The 19,782-nt window shown below is 40.9% G+C and overlaps 1 protein-coding gene across 9 annotated transcripts in view; it reads left to right on the top strand.

Annotated features, from left to right (window-relative positions):
* The window catches only part of LpR2 (Lipophorin receptor 2), a 41,739-nt gene that overhangs the window by 18,456 nt on the left and 3,501 nt on the right, over nucleotides 1-19,782 (top strand). The window contains exons 1-8 of one of the 9 annotated variants that reach the window (NM_001104459.2): nucleotides 1,893-2,058; nucleotides 3,387-3,612; nucleotides 8,049-8,168; nucleotides 8,354-8,473; nucleotides 12,493-12,719; nucleotides 13,797-15,194; nucleotides 15,525-15,723; nucleotides 15,975-16,079. In NM_001104459.2, coding sequence (NP_001097929.1) covers nucleotides 3,522-3,612; nucleotides 8,049-8,168; nucleotides 8,354-8,473; nucleotides 12,493-12,719; nucleotides 13,797-15,194; nucleotides 15,525-15,723; nucleotides 15,975-16,079 — 2,260 coding nt within the window. In that variant the 5' untranslated portion in view covers nucleotides 1,893-2,058; nucleotides 3,387-3,521. Of the gene's footprint in view, nucleotides 1-1,892; nucleotides 2,059-3,386; nucleotides 3,613-8,048; nucleotides 8,169-8,353; nucleotides 8,474-11,862; nucleotides 11,986-12,492; nucleotides 12,720-13,796; nucleotides 15,195-15,524; nucleotides 15,724-15,974; nucleotides 16,080-19,782 lie in introns of those variants that run through there. The other 8 variants (NM_001276041.1, NM_001276042.1, NM_176565.2 and 5 more) reach the window with 8 other exon arrangements.

Below are 19,782 nucleotides of genomic sequence, written 5' to 3'. Positions count from 1 at the left end.
ACTTTAGCTGTTGTCTTATTCAAATACACTCGAAAGGTTGCACAAAACCTCGCACTTGAAAGAAATCAACAGCCATAGCCGCAAAATGTATTTGCAGCCCGGTTTTTTTTTTTGGCTGTATCTTTTGCTGCTGGAGCCGTTTTAAAGGAAAGAAGAAAGTTTTGCCCCAAGCTGATGTTGCTTTTTCATCTTATTTATTTTGCTATATATGTGTGGCCATGGGCAAGAACACGGACACGAAGTATCTACAAAGTCAAGCGCTAGCTCCGCAATTGGGTTTGGTTAAGGGATCGGGATTTAATGGATGGACGTAGGTCCTGGTCCTGAAAGCCCAGCTGTTGCCTGCGAACTACGTGCGCTCTCGCTCTAATCTGTTGTCAGTCATTTGTAGTTTTTCAATTTAGAAATGTCACAGAACTAACCATTTACTTCGCTCTGCGTGTGCTGTTTGCCTCGTATTGGTTTTGGTGTTTTTGTGTTTTTCAGCTTTTGTGTGTTGGCCGTTTGTTTGGCTTCGCTGTTGAGTAAGTAACAACTGGCTGTTTATTTAGTGTCATGTAGGCAGGACTAGAGCTTCCCCAAATCCCCATGACTCACCGAGCTTATTTTCATTTAATTTTTACACTCTGCGTGTATGTGTGGTATTTTTTATTAGCCTCTCTACATTTAATTTAAGTTTGGTTAGCAGACCAGTCTGTTTCGATCCACGGTTCGTTGGTTTTGTTTGGCCTGGGGCTTCCCGAAAATTTTAGCATTGCCTACTTTCGGGCAGCAGTGCTTAAAACACTGCCAGCCGTAAATATTGGGCACGGACTTGCGTTTGGGGCTTAGTCTTTAAGCACAGAAACCAGCTGAGCCGCAATTATATATAGTATAGAGGGTCTTAAGCACACGCCTGATAAATTACCACCAACCCAGTTCCAGTTGCATTCGAGTTGAGTCTAATTGGAGGCACTGCAAGCAAGTCAAGTGCAATTTAACTAAACCATTGCATCAGCTTTTGGGTGATAAACTGAACTGCATTCAAACTGCTCAAACCAAATGGATGTAATCACTTAAAGAATGAAAAGCTTATTGAAACTTGATTGCTCCAAGTATTCAATAAGACTTGTGGTACGAAATCTTCATCCCCATCACCAACACAAATATGTAAATATTCTACAAATATTCTGATGAACTTAACTTTTTAACTCATTTGTCAAATTTTTAAAGATAATGTACATGGAAGTACAATGTATAAATGTACGTTTCTATATTTGCAGTTTTCGATTATAATAATGTTAATAATCAAATCACTGCCAAATTAAGCATTTTTTCAGATATATATATTTATACTTTGAAAAAAAAATTGTTTGTTTCAATTAAAGGTCGTTTATATGCGCCTTAAACTTTTTATCAACCGAACGAACAGTCGAGAAACAACAAATAATGCGTATCCCACAACAAGGAAATCCAGATTAAACTTGACCTAAAACTTATATTGAAGTATAAGTTCTACACAAAGCCAGTTCAGCCGGATCTCTAGCTAATAATCTAGGAGAGTGCAGTAGACATACCTTATCAGTGAACTTATAGTTCTAGTGAACTAGCAAGGCGTCACTGAACACATTTGAGATTATTTATTAGTGGCATAGGGTCATTAGGTTTGGGTATTTTTCTTGTTTTGACAAATTACAATTAAATTGCGCACAAAAATATAGATTCACTTGCTAAGCTAATTCAATTGAAATGCCTGCGAGTCCTAAACTCATTCGCTTGAGTGAGAGTTAATTGTGAGTGGAAGCTTTGAGTGGAACTCTTATCAATCCGAGTGCAAGCTTCTGTCGCGCGGAGTCTGCGAAATACTGGATGCCAGTACATCTGTTCCGCATCCGACGAGGACCAAACGCGATTCAGTTTGCTTCGAGCTCTGCAAAGAAACGGACGTGTGTGCTCTCCGGCCAGGATAACTGAGATTTCAGGACTCCGAGGCGGCAAACATAAAATCAGTTTCGTAAAAGTCAAGGCGAGAGGCATATAAAAAATAAAGTGCAAAATTCTTCAAGTACACAGTGATTTGTAATTAAATATTTTAAGAAAATAAATACATTTCAACAAATTCATTAAAATAAATTTAAATAAAAGCAGTTATCGGCCAGCAAAAATCAATGGCAAGGCCAAATTGTGCCGACAAACGCTGGCAGACAGATTGAAAACAGTTAGCTGGCGTCTCTTTGGCGGTAACATCAAAAGGCAGCAACAGCAGCTTTTCCCCCCAAACGCAAGCTTTTCCGCAGGATAACTCTCTCTGTGTGTGTGCGTGTGTTTTTCCTTTTCCGTTTTTTGTGTTTTTTTTTCACGCTTCTGCGCGCCACTTTTTATTACATTTTCATTTAGACCTCTCTTTTTGGCAGAATCTCTTACAAACGCTCTTCAGGGTCTGGCATAATTCTGTTGAGATTCAGCAAAGATTTGGCCTTTGTTTTGCATTGCATTGCATGAACTTGACACCGAATCCGAATGCAAACACTTTAAAATGCAGAGGAATCTGGAATTGCTGTCCAGCTTAATCATAATTAATCTTCACACATTACTCGCACTTTAATCTGTTATAATTGGTTTTAATATTTATTAATTTTCATTTGGAATTCCCGGTTGTGTGAGAGTTTGTGAGCGTCATAATTCCTGTCGGCATGTCAAAGTAAAAAATTGCTATTAAATGTAAACACTCAACTCGGCTTAACTCAACTCCCCTTAAAATACAAAAAAAACTGCTTCATGCGAGGATTCGGTGAAGTTCTGCAAACGCATCCGCATTAATAATAATTCAACAAAAATATGACAAGCGTTAAATACGTGGAAAACTGTGAAAGGGGGCTGCATAAAGCATAATTAAGAACTTTACCATGTGAAAACATTTAAGTACATAAAGTAAACACATGAAGTGCAACATTTACTACACTTTCATAAAATTCAACTATTCATCTTTAAAATGCGTGGCTAAACAAGTAAACAAAGTATCTGTTTTTAAAATAGCAGAAAACCTTACAAAACAAGCGCAATCCATTAAAATAGTTATAAACCAAACAATTAACCATTGGAATTGCACACAATATTTACAAATATTTTAAAGCAAGTCCATTGAAAAAAAGACAGTAAATAAATTCAGTTTCCACGCTTGAGAGGAAAAACTTTAGTGACTTCGTTGAATATGATACCAATTAAAATGACATTTTCGCCAGAATAAATTCGCATATTATTTGTGAGCGGAAAACAGTTGACTACTTTTGAGTTACTGCCACTGCTGTTAACCGTTCTGATGCTGTGATGATGTTGCCTGTTGCCATTTTTGCTGGCAGACCACTTGACTGCCATTTAAAATAATTATGATTACACGTTCGCAACAGAGAGCCCAGTGCAAACATTCGCGCGACGACAAACCCGAATAAACAGTAATTTAATTTAATAATTCAGCGGAGCACTTAGGCAAGAACATTATCACACTGCCGTGCAGTGTACAGTAGAGCCTCCAAAGAACCAACATGGGACCAATATGCCGCATCCTGGGCTGCTCCTTTCTGCTGCTCATCGCCGGATTAGTGCCGCACCATGCCTCCAGAGTCGTCGGATTGGGTATGATGGGGAAATCTGTTATGGTTGTGGAATGATAATTCCCGCAAATCAGATTAGCAACCAGATTAAAATAGGGAATACGCTGGTTTTCGCTTAATATAGTTTTTAATTGCCGATCTCGAACAATGGGTAATCTTCTGTTTCAAACAATACGCCTAAATAAATCGACATTCGTAACCTTTTTTATAATAATGAAATTAATAAAACGTACATACAATATTTTTAAGAACGATACGCCTACCACATACGATTATACACTTAAGCCTGACATCATTGCAAGTATTCCAAGTACAGTAAATGTCACTTGTCCATTATCTTAATAATGTAAATTCCCATGAAACAGAAAAAAGCCCAATCAGGAAATGTTCGGTCAAAGTTTTTCGCTATCAAGGCGCGGACCCATTAACCGCTTCAAGTGAATTTCAATTTACTGTTATTGTCTGTGCGACGTAATCGCTGAGTGGGTGTTATCCCTTATGCATGGGCGTGGCACAGTAGGTGGGCAAAAATCAATGGCAATTCCACAGAGATGACAAAAAATAATGTCTTAGGAGGCAGTAAATAAATAAATAACTTATAGGCAACTAAACTGGGGATGGCCATTAACAACAGAGCTGATCGAAGACATCGAAGAGGAGCGCTAAGTGCCCCGCTTCCTTGGCGTTGCTCATACGCCGTGTTGCCAGCATACACCGCTTTACCCATACGCCGCGTAAACAGCCAGAGACAAAGGACGAAAGACGCCGTAGACGCTTCCCGACTTTTAAACAGCTTTTATACCATGTGGTGCTGGATGCCATACATATTGGTCATGGGTATGCTAGTGCTCGATATCGAGGGCATAAATATTCATGCAGCACATTTGGAAAAAGCAGACAGCTGATAAGCCTGCCACCCACCCAAGGAATAAAAATCGAGAAAAATATGTGACGAAGCAGGAGCTGAATCCTCTATATATGTGTGTATTTTCTGTGCGCCGAGTGCGGTCTTTAGATAACTTCAGTCACATATCCTTGGCCTTGTTCCTTGCCCCCCAATCCGTGTCCTTTCCGGAAAGCCATAAATTATGTATTCCGCACATTTTTAAGCGCAGCAATCCATCGAATTGGCTGTATCCTAAGTTGGCCAGGAATTCACAGAAATGGGAATTACTTTTCGAATACTTCACAGAGCCATCTATTCTTCTTTTTCCATTCCGCGAATCAATTTGTTTGCGTCGCTTCCCGGAACAAGTTTATTTAACATATAAATGGGCAAACATTTAAAGTGCGATTACACTGTCCAAAATTTAGCAACAGTTGCCAAGCCATATGTAACACAAAACTTTGCCTCATTAGAGCGACTCGCGTCTGTTCTGGGAATGATTTATGATGCCGACATTGTCTCATGTACACCAGACCAAAAACAAACCCTTAGCCGCCCCATTTGCCTGTTCCTTTTTTTTTATTGAAATACTTGAGGCGGAGTACAACTTCAATAAAGTGGAAAAAGGTGCCATAAACAAGGAGCGGCGAGCCTTTTTTTTACGACACAACCCGCTGTGTGCGGAAGCAGATACTTGTCTAAACAAAGGCCGAAAATAAATAAATAAAAAAAACCGGATGGGGAAAACAATTGTAAACTGTGAAAAAGGAAAATCCCCTTAAATGTGGCACAAATTTTTCATTTATTTATTGAGACGAGACAAGCGGACAATGGGCAGTGAGAGATGAGGGTTAGGTGGAGTTTGGGGAGAAGTGAAATTCACTTTCGCATTTCTCGTATACTTTTTGTTTTCGCTTGCCTTTCGCCGTTTAAATGAATCGGACAATTCAATTTATGCTCTGCCAGACAGACAAACTTCATTAGGACATCTTTTTGCCCCGGAACCCAAGAATCAATAAAAGTAATTCCATGTTATATTTCTATCTGTGCGTCTGTGTCTTTGTTTTTCTATAAATGTGAATATTAGATTTGAAAAGTGTTTAGACAACTTAATTCATGCAGTAATTTATAGAATATATTTGAACAAAGGGCACTCGAATGGATATTGGAAAACGGCAAATATCAAAAAACTTTTAATGCGCCAAATCGATGAATGACCGCAAAAACTTTTCCTCCATTTTCCGTGGACACTTCCCAAGTACAAGGCAACTTTTCTAGCACTAAGCTTTTGGCCTGTAAATGAGCTTGGGGACTGTTGTCCTGGAGGAGGAGGAGCAGAAGAAGGACCTGCATTGTTACCAAACTTTGTCGAGGTTAGTTCCCGGTGTCTGTATGGAAAGTTTTCGATGTATTTGCTTTGGCTTAAGTCGGCTGACTTTGTCACTTTTGTTGTCGCCAGTTGGGAACCTCAATTTGTGATAGCCCCCACACTGGAGTTTAATAAATATTGGCGAGCATTCAAATAGACGCCACCAGGTGTGTCATTCATTATCGCACGACGTGTCGTCAGATTTTCTCCCCTCGGCGAAAGGACTTTAAATGAATTGCACAATCTGCAGTGGGGGTGTCGGTTTCCCGCGTACACCAATGCTAAGGGGAATTAAGAGCCTGTCTGGCAGTAACACCACACTTTCCCGCCCACTTGAAACACCCAGAATATCCCATATCTTTTGCTTCATGTTGTCGCGACGCGGCAGACTGTAAATAATGAAGTTTGCATCTGGGTGGCAAGTGGCAAAGCAGCTGCAAAAAGTGCTTTTAGGCACGGGAACAAAAAATGCATACATTTATTTAGATATATGCGTAATCCAACTTATATTCAACACACATATATAATCTTTTGGCGAAAGGTCAACAGCGAAAATTTGTGAATATGGTATTCAGGCATAAAAAATGACCATTCCAAAAATGTTGAAAGCATAAAATAACGATTTAGGTCCCTTACGAATTATTTGCTTTCTTCTTTTGTAAATACAAATCATTAATAAATCAATAAGATTATGTTCTAGGTTTATTACTTTTTTTTATTTTATTTATCATCAATTTTCTCACCGTGTAATAAAGCAAAACAAATTGCTTGTAAAAAATGTCTATTTGTGCATTAGCTCAGAATAATGTCCTTAATTCTGTGTGTAATATTCTGGCGATGACAGACTATTTATGGTTTCATAAATAAATCATTCATATATTTACTTTTAGCATAAAAGAATTGTAGAAAAATTGGAAATGCACTTGAATGAACACTACACCAAGCCACAATTCGACTATAAATACTTAATCATTCCCTTTCGAATTCCGTTGATGCGTTAGCTCATTAAGCCCAGGCTAAATCAAACCGAAACCAGACTATAACCCACACCAGACCCCGGGAAACTAATCCCCCGACTAAACCCAATTTTAATGTTCTTTTTTGGGCGCTAAATGCCGCTGTCTAGGTAAATACGAACCAGAACGTTTTCGCCATTCAAGCTCACTGTTTCCATTTCCCAGTTTTCCCAGTTTCGCCGTTTTCCCGGATCCCCAAACGCAAAACGCAAAACGTGATGCGCATTTTTCGCACTGCGGCGGCTGTATGACTGAGTCCCCTGGGTTTTGGCTTCCACTCCGGGTGGCTGTTTCGGTTTGAGGTTACCGGGAACTACCGGAGTTTGGGATTGCCACAAAAGTTGCGCTTAAGTTTATGGCAAACGACTCCCGGCCGTGTGGGGGTAAAACTTCACCCAGCGGAGGAGCCAAGGATCCCCTTAAAGTGATGTCAAACCGAATGCAGATGTCATTCAGAGGAATTCGTTTGAATTAAGCGCCAAATTGTCTGCACTCTTGTACAAGCTCTCAAAAGGTGCAAAGTAAACACTTAGGAAAAAATTCACAAATCTGAAAACATTCTACATAAATTACAATTAAAAATCCTTAGACTACATGTTTGAAGTTTTGCATAGATATAAGCTAATTATATAAAATGTTATTCCAATTTTACAGCCTTAATTGCCATTTTACGGCTGTTAAGAAATAGATAACCACTTCAAACAGTAGCATTCATCACATTCCCCTGTCAATTGGCTAACAAGCCAAAGCTAACGTGATCAGGAATTTCCTTTTATCTCGTAATTGCATTACCATCACTCAGCCAGCCAAATAAATTGTTTTCCTTGCAACGAAGCATCCTGAAATAATAGGAATATCCTTTAGTCCTTTAAAAGAAACATCTAAGCGAGTAAAGTCATAAAATAAAGTAAGCATAAAATGGCAGAAAAACTATTTCAACTAAAGCATAAAACAAAAGCTAAAGCGGAAGCCGCAGGAACATAAAAATCACATTTATTTTTGACACACTTAACCATTCGAGCATTAAAAGTTTGAAAGCCATGCTCTGCATAAATGTGTGCATATATATGTACGTTTAGAAACATTTATATCTAGTTATGGGGTGGGGGAGGGGGGGGGGAATATTCTATCGAAGCCATTATCTTCGACAGTTATGTAAAATTGATTTCGAACATTTACTCTTGCAGAATCAACTTGCAGCCAGGAACAATTCCGCTGCGGCAACGGAAAGTGCATTCCGCGAAGATGGGTCTGCGATCGGGAAAACGACTGCGCCGATGGAAGCGATGAATCGACGTCCCAGTGCCGTAAGTGTCGGTTAATATCTTTGATATAAGCAGTAGATATCGGACTATATGCGATTGAAAACGTAATTGAATCGAGCAAGTGTGGCTAACCAAAAGGAATCAAATTTTAAATGGATTTAATTATGTCTAAGAGTTTTTTTTTTTTTTGAAATCCTAATAACCCAAAAAAATGATAATTTGCTCAGGGGGCCTGTGTTCCTCCTTGATGTTCATGTGTAAAAATGGTGAGCAGTGTATACACCGGGAATTCATGTGCGATGGCGACCAGGACTGTCGCGACGGATCCGACGAATTGGAATGTGGCAGTAAGCTAAAAAGAATGAATTATTCCATCTCACATTTGCATACTAACTGGAGGATTTGTCCATCACTAAAACGAGCGAAAAAGCAGAGTCACTTAATCGAAATTTAAATGCATGGAAGACAGTTGCCGGCCTCTGAGATCTCGGGAGGACTTTATGACTTGCCAGGGACTGACCAGGACATAAATTAATGTCACCTCTTGTGGACAATATCGCGACGTGACCATCGGCGGAACTAATTTGTATTTATGCATTAGGCTCACTTCGGCTCACTTTTCCGTTTTGGGTGTAGTTTCCGCTTTTTACACACTTTATTCCTCGCATTTCTCTTGCTGCCGAGCAACTTGTTTAGTGGTTTATTGTCTGTGACACAATTTTCCAACTATATAAAGAGGAGAGTGCCTGGCGGAGAAGAGCAGGGAAAATGTTTTTATGTCGGACGGAATTTCAGCGCTGTAATTGAAAAAATGATGCGATTTTTATGATGTTATCCTTGATGAAAATAAAAACCGGTAATCAAAAGCCGAACGCAGCGCCAAATTGAGCCTGTGGTTTATACGCGGGGAGTCGTGGCTCAGTGGTCGGCTACCAGGATGTACAGTGGTCGCCAAAATACTAGGGCTTCAAAATGTATCTAATATTTGGAGTGTTTTCATTTATATTTCTAAAAGTAAATTGCACATTTACATACATTGCAAATATAATTTTAGATCCTTATAACAACATTTTAAATTCAAGTATATATTGTGTATATTTCCATGTTCACAACTGTATGTTGTACGAGCATAAAGCTACGTCTGCTCATGTGAATGGATATGTTCGCCTTTTTATGACTTTTATGTGCTTTAAAATTGTCATCAAACCTTGTTGACATTTTCGCTCTTACTCAGTTACCCTTGTGAATCTTAATTTAACTTGTTTTTTTTTTCGGTAAAAAAAAGTTCAGCTCACTGCTGTGGATTTCTCGGTATAAAAGTGCTATTTTCAGTAATGGTGCCCGCCCCGTTTATTTAATTCCATTTAACACTCCACTCGGACTCTTCATATCTTTGTTTACCATTATGGGAAAAGCTCGGCTGGCCATCTCACAATGCGACCAAGGGTGGATAGTTGAATAATAAACAAAACGCAAACTGCCCCACAAAGGCATTAAGCTTCATTGGCTTTCAAGTGCCCGAGAGTTGGAGGCGGAGACGGGCGGCGTGGCCACTGCACTCGACCAGGACATGTCTTGTACATGGTCTAAAAAGCATTTTAAATAAAATTAAAATCAAATTGCAAGTATATGGGTTTTGGCGTCAGATAACAAGAAAATGCTATTGAATACAATGCCAATGTTCTGCCAGGATGTGTGTGCGTTGAGGAAGGAGAGCCAGAGCCGAGCATCCTCGGCGGTCCATTGACTGTGACCCCACGATAGCAAATTGATTCTGCCAGGACTCACAAAAGCCGAAGCCGAGATGGAAGCTGTGTCCCTATGGACACACAAGAATGAAACGTCCATTCAGCCAAGTAGTTACCTTCGAATGGATAAAATGGAAAGTTATATGTATATATACATACATATAGTTAGTTATATGGAAGGACCCCAGGCGAATATTTTCCTCACCAGCGATGGAGAATTTAATGAAGCCATAAATCATGGTCGGCGAAATGATATTGGATAATTGAATTTATATCAGGTGCATGGTGTGCGGAGCAAACGAAATAATCGAAAAGTATTTTCAACTGAATATGAACGATGCTTAACAGAAAATGATTTTAATGCTGGAGCTGCCATTTAATTATGAAAAATGTAAATGAAAGTCAACTGATCCAATAATTTTGAGGAAACCATATTCCCTGAAATGTAATTCACTGCAGTGCACTGGACACCCAATGGAGCAATTATAAAATAAAGCTAGAACTGCTACTATAGATTTAATGGACATTTATGAAAGATATTCAAATATAGGTGTAGCGTATAAATAAACCAATTAATTGATTAAATTTACTAGACAAATTGCTTTGAACTTATACTTACAATTTAAATTGCATTTTCGGGGCTGAAAAAGCGTCATTTTATTTATTTATAAAATAGCTAAATATAAAAATAAGTTACCTAATATTTTGTTAAATATTTCCGAAGCATCCTAGCAATTTCAGTAAATATTCAGCAGGCGAACGACGAATAATTTCTGTAAGCTGGTCACAGTAAATTCCAATTACAGGCATATCACGCATACGACCCGTTGTACATGCTAAGCAACCGCCAAAATGGCGAATACCAAGAAGAGAATAATAATAAATTAATTTATTTGCAACGATGTCAGAAATTTCCGCCGTACGCCGTGCACGTGTAAACGGTAAACAAATAGACGGAATGAAGCAAGTATGAAAAACAGAGGAGAGGAAAGGCAGGCGGAGATAGACAAAACGCCAAAAAGCATATTCAAATGTGTGGCTCAAGCATAAGATTTTATTGCTAGCACGCACACACACACACACACACAGAGAGTCACCGCGGCAATGTATGTATGTACATAATCATATCAGGGAAAATCACTCCCACACGCACTCACGGCGTGAAACAAAGGGCCGTGTGGTAGGCAATGAAATGGAGAAAGAAAGCGAAAGAAAGCCCAAAAGCGAGGCGCCAAGAACTGGCATACTAATACGCATTAAGGGTTAAACACAAGCGTTTTAATGCGCCAGTGTGTGTGCGTGTCTGTGAGTCTATGTGTCTATGTGTCTATGTGTGGTTGTGTTGTCAGCTTTGTTTAATGTCCGTTCCTTTGGCAAGGATAACTTCAATGGAACTTCCCGAGTGTGAGTGTGTGCGATAATTGCTTTAATGCATACGCATGTGTGCGTTTTAACTTTATGGAGTGTTGGCTGATAATGTCTTAATTACTGCCTAGATAAAATGCCAACTGTTTAGCCCCCGAATGGTTGTTGGTTGTGCCAGTGTGGTGTGTGTGTGTGTGTTGGCATGACAACTATGTTTATTACTTGGAGAACGGTTGCTGTCCCACTCCCTCTTATATGGCAGCTGCTTATAAACTTAATTACAGGACATCCCTCGCTTGCCTTTAAGGATCGTTTCCTATCTCATCAAGACCAAGTCCCATTAGCTAGGCAGTTAGTGGTTTTTTTCCGGCACCCTTTGTGATTATAGCCTTGAAGTAGGTGCTCGGGATTTTATTAAATTTTTTACCCGTTGTGGGTAATATTTGCAAAACAAGACTCTATATACCATTATTTGATATATTTAATAAAACAAAAAGGATTTTTCAAAATGCAATCGAAAATTTTCTTCTTCTAGGAATTACTGAATTATGAACAAAGCACACTATAGATTGCCTCTCGATGTATCTTTAAATTACGTATTTCCATGATCTTGATCTTTTTAGGAAGCCACACATGTTCGCCCGAGGAGTTTGCCTGCAAGTCGGGCGAGGGCGAGTGCATTCCCTTGTCCTGGATGTGCGATCAGAACAAAGATTGTCGCGATGGAAGCGATGAGGCGCAGTGCAGTAAGCCATAACCGAATATTTCCTAGCTCTCTGTTACCTGCTTTGCTTTGCTTGGTGTTGGTTGCCGTAATAATTGAAATTATCGTAGATTTTTCCCTGCTTTCCTTTGGTGTTGGTTGCTTATTTATTTCTAGATACTGTAGTGCACTATTCCCCGTACTTGACTGTGCCATGAACACATGTCCCTGAGACTTGTGTTGTGACATCGTGAAGCTCGTATGCAATAATGTACAAATATTTACGCACACACAGAGGGAACACTTTGGTTTTCTGTGTGTGCGCTGTTTCTGTTGTTGTCACTTTCACATCTCGCCCTTCTCTATATGCTTTCTTTGTTTGTTGGCAATTTTTGTAATGGTGTTGGCTTTTCCCAAGCCTTAAAGAAATGGTCTTTGCGGCTTTAGCTTTTCCTCATCCCATCCATGCTCACACTAATCACAATCATCAAATCCTCCCGCCGATAACCCATAGTGAAATTAAACTAATCATTGGAATGTACTTCGGCAGATAGGACATGTCGCTCCGACGAGTTCACCTGCGGCAATGGACGTTGCATTCAGAATCGCTTCAAGTGCGACGATGACGACGATTGTGGTGACGGATCGGATGAGAAGAACTGCGGGGAAAAGGCGAAATGCGGATCCAATTTCTTCGCTTGCAAAAGTGGACCGTGCATTCCCAATCAATGGGTTTGCGATGGAGATTCAGACTGCAGAAATGGCGAAGATGAAATGGTGAGTTAACTAAAATAAAACACAAGTTGATAACAAGGGAAAACACAGAAACCGTGCAAGCAAGATATATTTATATTTTTGCCGTGTAAAGTCCGGAAATCTTTTCCCCTACCTTCAACTTGCAATGAAAATTGATATGAGCACATTATCAAACCACATACACACAAACATGCACACATACAAATGCCAAGTTGTTTAACAGCCCTCGCATATAAATATGTATTTATATGGAGCAAGCTAGGAAGCATAAATTATGCAAGACGCGAGCATTATTCAAAACTGGCAACGACGACGAGGACCATGTCGGCAACTGTTTCCCATAAACATTTATATGTATGACGCATGGCTTTTGTTGTCCGTAGGGTGGTGCCCGAAATTGCATGGCTCCGAACAGCAATAAAAACAGTGCAGAAACTATCCGAACAGTTCGCAAAAAATACTCTTTTACGAATTTACTGAGAAAATATTTTATAGTAATTCTTTAAAGCAAAAAATCGTATTAAAATTCTTAAACTGTTTGATTGCCAACAAAAAAAAAGGTTAAAATATTTATTATCTTGCATCACAAAAACATCACACAATATCGAAACACAATATAAAAACCAACTTAAAAATTTCACCTTTAAAAATCCGATTAATTAAATTCGTAAAAATAAACGGGCTATTTACACACAAGTACTCCTCTTTACAAAGCGTATAGAATGTGGAAAATGTTTTCTGGCATCTCCTAAAAGTATGCAGTACAAAAAATGCAGGCAATGGCCACAGGGACCTCTATATAAGTGTGCATGTACGTATGCTCTCGTGTGTATGTGTGCGTGCTGGTGCATAAGGGCTTTGCGTGTGCGAGAGTGTGTTTGTGAACCGGGCTTAGCTGCCTGAATATTTGGTTGGCACTTAACAAGAAAAGCAAACTGTTGTAGCAGCAGTAAAGTTAACTTCCTTTATCCTCGCCACGGGTAGAGATTCATCTTTTAAAAGACGACCTTGTGAAAAACTTAAGCATTAAGCTCTGACTTTTAAGCAAACTTAATTTTAAAAGTACCCATTTTATCTATATAATTCATTCACTTTTAGCAAAACTGCACCGTCAGTCTATTGAACTTCTGCCAAGCGGGTGAGTTCCAGTGCTCGGATAGAATCACCTGCCTGCACAAATCGTGGGTTTGCGATGGCGAGGCCGATTGTCCCGATGGCGAGGACGAATCGCAGTCCAACTGCCTAAAAGTGTCCTGTCGTCCGGATCAGTTCCAATGCAACGATCAAAGCTGCATCGCTGGCCATCTGACCTGCAACGGGAAGAGGGACTGTGCGGATGGCAGTGATGAAATTATGTGCGACATTAGTGCGACGCCAAGGACTTGCAATGCAACCACTGAATTCGATTGCGGCGGTGGTCTGTGCATCCCGAATGCCAAGGTCTGCAACCGCAGGAAGGATTGCCCGAATGGCGAGGATGAGCCGGCCGGAAAGTGTGGCATCAACGAGTGCTCCTCGAAGAATGGCGGCTGTATGCACCAGTGTGTGAATCTGGAGGTGGGTTACCGCTGCGAGTGCCACGATGGCTATAAACTGGGCGCCGATCAACACACATGTGTGGACATCGATGAATGTGAGACTCCTGGCATTTGCTCCCAGGTGTGCGTCAACGAGATCGGAGCCTTTAAGTGCGAGTGCGAGGCGGGCTACATGAGACTCCTGAAGAATCACACCAGGTGTAAGGCCAGCGAAGGACATGCCTCGCTACTTCTGGCCAGGCGCCATGACATCCGGAAGATAGCACTGGATCGACCGGAAATGACGTCAATAGTGAATAGTACAAAGGCAGCCACGGCTCTGGACTTCGTGTTCCGCACGGGAATGATCTTCTGGAGCGATGTTGCAACCCAGAGTATTTACAAAGCGCCCATTGATGAGGGTAACGATAGAACGGTGGTGCTGACAAAGTCCTCGGTGACCTCGGATGGCCTGGCTGTCGATTGGATCTATAACCATGTCTACTTTACGGACACCCACAAGTGCACCATCGAACTGACCAACTTCGAGGGCAGCATGGGCAAGGTCCTGGTAAAGGACTCCCTGGACATTCCTCGTTCCATTGCTTTGGATCCCATCGAGGGCTGGATGTACTGGTCCGACTGGGGCGCCTCTCCGCGCATCGAAAGGGCGGGTATGGATGGCACCCACCGCACTGCCATCATCACCTACGATGTTAAGTGGCCAAATGGCATCACATTGGACCTGGTTCAAAAACGCCTTTACTGGGTGGATGGCAAGTTGAACACCATCTCGTCGTCAAACTACGATGGCTCGCAAAGACATCAGGTGCTCTACTCCGGCGAATACCTGCGACATCCCTTCTCGATCACCACCTTCGAGGACTACGTCTACTGGACCGACTGGGATAAGCAAGCCGTCTTCAAGGCCAACAAGTTCAATGGAATGGATGTGGAGCCTGTTACGGCGACGCATATGGTAAGTGTATTTCCCAAATTGTTTCTTTTTAAGATTACATATATCGAGAATTTTGCAATCGTAACTGCTTGCGATGATAGCACACTTCCTATTAAATTTAATACATAACATATCCGGAGGAATGTGACCTTAAGTACAAGTGTCTGATTGCCTGGTATGTAAGTCGTCGCTTGGGAATTATGGTAGATAATTGTGAAACGTTTGAGCTTCTTATCTAAGCTACTCATTCCAAGAAACGAGAAATTAAATACATTTAAAAGAATATATTTGTAAGGATAGATAGAAAAAGTATTTTTATAACCAAAAAACTTTTACCATTTCCAATTCTAGTTGGAACATCCCATGGTGGTGCACGTGTACCATCCTTATCGCCAGCCAGATGGCGTGAATCACTGCCAGTCGGTGAATGGCCACTGTTCTCATCTTTGCCTGCCAGCTCCCAGGATTAACGAGCGGAGTCCTCGCATATCCTGCGCCTGTCCGACAGGCCTGAAATTAATGCCCGACGGGCTAATGTGCGTCGAAGATCGTAAGTAGATTTTACTGTGTCCTTTGGGTATTTTACGGCGGATTTCGTAATTGCATTTGAACATTCCGCCGCGATGGCACCGCTTTGTTGTCCATCTGACCAACGGTGGAAAATCGATGCGTGGAGATGCAGAACGCTTTCCCGCTGCGGTTGCGGCCATTTAAGTGGCCATCTGCACTGCGCTTTTCATTGCATTGCATTTCCAACTTTTCGAATTTCATTATACCTATGAAATAACCCTTTGTTTGTAGTGGGTATCCCAACTGTGCGTCCCACTGCACCGATGCACCGGACAATCGAACAGTCGTCCAACTCAACCACAAAACTACCTCAAGATGGGTACAGTGAAACGCCGGGTATGCGACACTTTTCTACGAAACTTATGGTGGTGGTTTATTTGGATTAAGTAGGGTTCCTGAAAATTTCAATAACGTAAATATTAAAGCAAAATCAATGACGACAGCGTTATTAGCTATATTTATATTATTGAAATTTACGAATCCTGCGAGTTAAAAATTAATAGAAATTGGTGTCGGTTTTATCTAAGCTTCTCTGTTTCATGTACTCTCATGCTTTTATGTCCCTGTGAGCATAAATTTCACCTGTGTTTTTCCATGTTTTAATTTCATTTGACATTTTTTGCGAGAATATTTCAAGCAACACTTACGCGTATATACAGCCATCGTCATCATCATAAATCAACATCAATGATATCGACGTAATCACTCAAAATGCACACGCCAACACACACACACATTTTCACACACGAACTTTAACCCCAATACTCATGCAAAATGCGGAGCGTAAAACATAAATATCGGGCTCACACACAGTGCAAAAACCACAAAAGGGAAGCATTGGTGACATGTTTAATGGCAACAGGACCACCCAGATTCCAACCGACCGATTCCCTCCGCCGACTTAAATCCAACATAGCACTTGCCGGAGCCCGGGACTCTGGGAGTCCCAGGACCAGAAGCAGACCCGGATCCGGGCGAATTTCTCCGTGCAATTTGCGAACTGCTCCCTGACAGACATGACATGGATTCGGATGGGAACGGAACGGAACGGAACCGAATGATGAACGACTGACAACCGCAACGGCAGCAGGGCAGTAGGAGCATGGCAACATTTCAGCGGCAGTCGTCAACAAATCGCCATGAAATTAAATTGTACATAAGCAAAAGCAAGCGAAACACCAACGCATGCGGATTGATATGGAGCATGGCAAATAGTTAAACCAGAAATTCGTCATCCCCACTGCTATCAGCCTCATCCCTTTCATCCTCCTCATCATCGTCATCCTCGTCATCATTATTATCATCACCATCATCATCATAGCGATTCTGATCCTGCCAGCAAATTGGCACTGTCAACACCTCGAACTGTCGACATTGGGCAGAAATGTTTTCATTGGCCGTGTGGCAAAAGTGAGTTACAACCCAACTGGCCTGCGGTTTATCCCTTAAAAATATGTCCCTACACACAGTCCATTTCACTTCGCCATTCCAATGCCAATGTGGGTGTCCAGTGTTGTTGCTATTGACTTGAATTAGAATGATGGGCTCCGCTCCTCTTCTAAATGCTGTATCATTATTTTTAATAATCCCACATTTAGCAAAAGCACTTTGATCATTGATGAATGCGAAATTGTTCAGTCCTCGAATATTAAAAACAAGCCTTAGCGGCACGAAATAAGATATTTTGCCATAGCAACCAGAATTTTTTTTCCTATTTTTCGGGCAACAAATAAGGCCAATAAAGGGTATTTGCTCTGGTTCCTTGGGCATCGAAAAGATACTTGAATTTTTAACGAGAACAAATATGCGTTCTTCTTATTTTTCGAAATATTTTTTTAAGGAGCTTTTGCTGCAATGAATTTGGTTAAAAGAGAAACTTCTTATGCAATTAGAATAGCAAATTAGTTGCCCACAAACGAAATGAAACAAATCCCCTTTATTCTGAGCTCCATTTTTAATCTTACTCGTTGCCAGTCGTTATACTCTTTCGTTTTCCTGCCGGCTTAGAAGTGAAAAGTGGCCAAACTTCCGGGAGCTTTAAAACGTTGTCATGCCTACGGGGTGAAATCAAGTTTCCTGGAAGAGCTTAGCAAGAAGCCCACACAATTGCGCCTAATTACGCCAATTTGAAGAAGTCATAGTGGCGTTCCTTGCCGATGGGCCAAGATGAGGTTGAAGGTCGAGAAATCTGCGCTCTTCTTCTGCTGGCAGAAGATGAAAAAAGCTGCAACACATTTGCGGCCAAAGAATGGCGACAAAGAGGGCTTAAGCAAAGTTTGCCGAGAAGCGCGGGTCAGTAAATAACTATAAACTAGTTAGGGACTATTTCAATTAGATGGTCCAGTCCGGCATAACTGCAATTTCAATTAGCGGTTTGTGCTACTTTCTCTATGGCCATCTTTGCCCACTTCAAATTGCTTAATTAAGCGCAGGCAAAGTTTCGCAAATACCCCAGAGTCCAAGAGAGACATATATAAGCATAGAGCAGGGCAGCGAAATGCCAGGGTGAAATCCAGATGGACAGAGCGCCAGTAACCATAAACTTTGAGCCGTCGAAGTAACGACTGCGTTTTTAATAGCCAGCCACATCACGGCGGGAAAATCGGGTGAAAGCGAGAAAAACTGGGTGAACAGCTGCTGCTCCTTGCAGCATTTTATGACTTTCATTTGCCTGCACCTCGGTCAGTCCGGTCGGGCAAATTGTTATTGTCCGCCTCTAACTTTACTGCATATTGCCTCCGAACTGAAGAATACTAACAGGAAAGCCGCCATTTTGTTTATTTGCCACACCATTTTTGACTTTTCCGACTGCTTTCTTTTTGTTTCTGTTCAAAACTTTGAAACTTTTTTTTATTTGGTCTATCTAATCTGTTTACAACCCCTCTCGGATACCCAAAACAGGTGACGGAACATATTTTATGCGTTTTTATTTCATTTGGGAGTGAAAACGGTGGCACGGCAGCCATTTTGTCGTACTTTTTATGACACTTCCGGTGGCGCGGAATCTAGGGGTTTCGGGTTTTGCGGGTGTTCCGGGGCTTCCGAGCACCTGCTATGTGTTATCCTGAGTTGGAGTTTCGAAATAAATATGAGAGCACATGTGTGGGATTATACAAATGGGCGATGAGGAATAACTCACTCTTATACATCTGCATGTTTTCAGGTCGGTGTGCGTACTTGTGTGTATGTGTGTGTGAAGCACGGAAATTGCATTTTGTATAGATTAGAAGTACGCAATCATATGTGACATTTATAGGCAAGCATTAAACCAGTCGTTAGAGAAGTGGATGGTATATGGCGAATAGAAAATGCAATTTTGTGAAGCACTTTTCCGGTGGAGAAATAAATTAATCTCTTTGAAATAGGTCAAACAATTGGGGAATACGAGTTCCATACATGTATTTTTCTGTTCTAAATATAAATTCAAATAAGAGTACGATTTGTGCTGAGTAAATTTGGAATATTCCCGAAAAATATAAATATATATTTTTTATATCATTTGAATTAATTGATATATTCGGTTTAACAAAGAACAATTGCTGCTTCTACAAATATAGCTCAAAAGCCTGAAAAAGTTGTACAAAAAATTATAAGGCAACAGCTGTCCGGAATTTCATGGCGTCTTTGCCTCGGAAGATATAAACAACCACACACTTAAACCGAAAGAAAATCGTGCAATTAATATGCCAGAACAACGTGCAACTTTTCAGATGTTTGCCCTGCCATTTGACTGTCTGTTAATGCCACGGAAATAAATTTGCAGCTTCTTAACGCGCCTACACCGAAATTCGCCACAAATCGATGCCGTACAGCTGTTGCCCCGCTATCAACTTTTAATGATAATTCGCTGCCACACGCTCTCGAGCGAATCCAAAAGTCCTCCTTGTGGACAATCGTTGAGCAGAAATTAATATCAACAGCAGAAGTGTGTATCCTTGGAGGAGCAGTGGGATTTATACGGCTGGTGGGTGGTGGGGATGCGAAAAAGTTGGGGACCCTCTTAAAAAGCGACCCATATCCTTTGCCAGACGAACGCGCG

This window comes from Drosophila melanogaster, chromosome 3R, assembly GCF_000001215.4.
Source record: "Drosophila melanogaster chromosome 3R".
In the NCBI taxonomy this organism is placed as follows: domain Eukaryota; kingdom Metazoa; phylum Arthropoda; class Insecta; order Diptera; family Drosophilidae; genus Drosophila; species Drosophila melanogaster.
The sequence above is the reverse complement of the archived record's forward strand: the minus strand, read 5'-3'. Positions and strand labels throughout refer to the sequence as shown.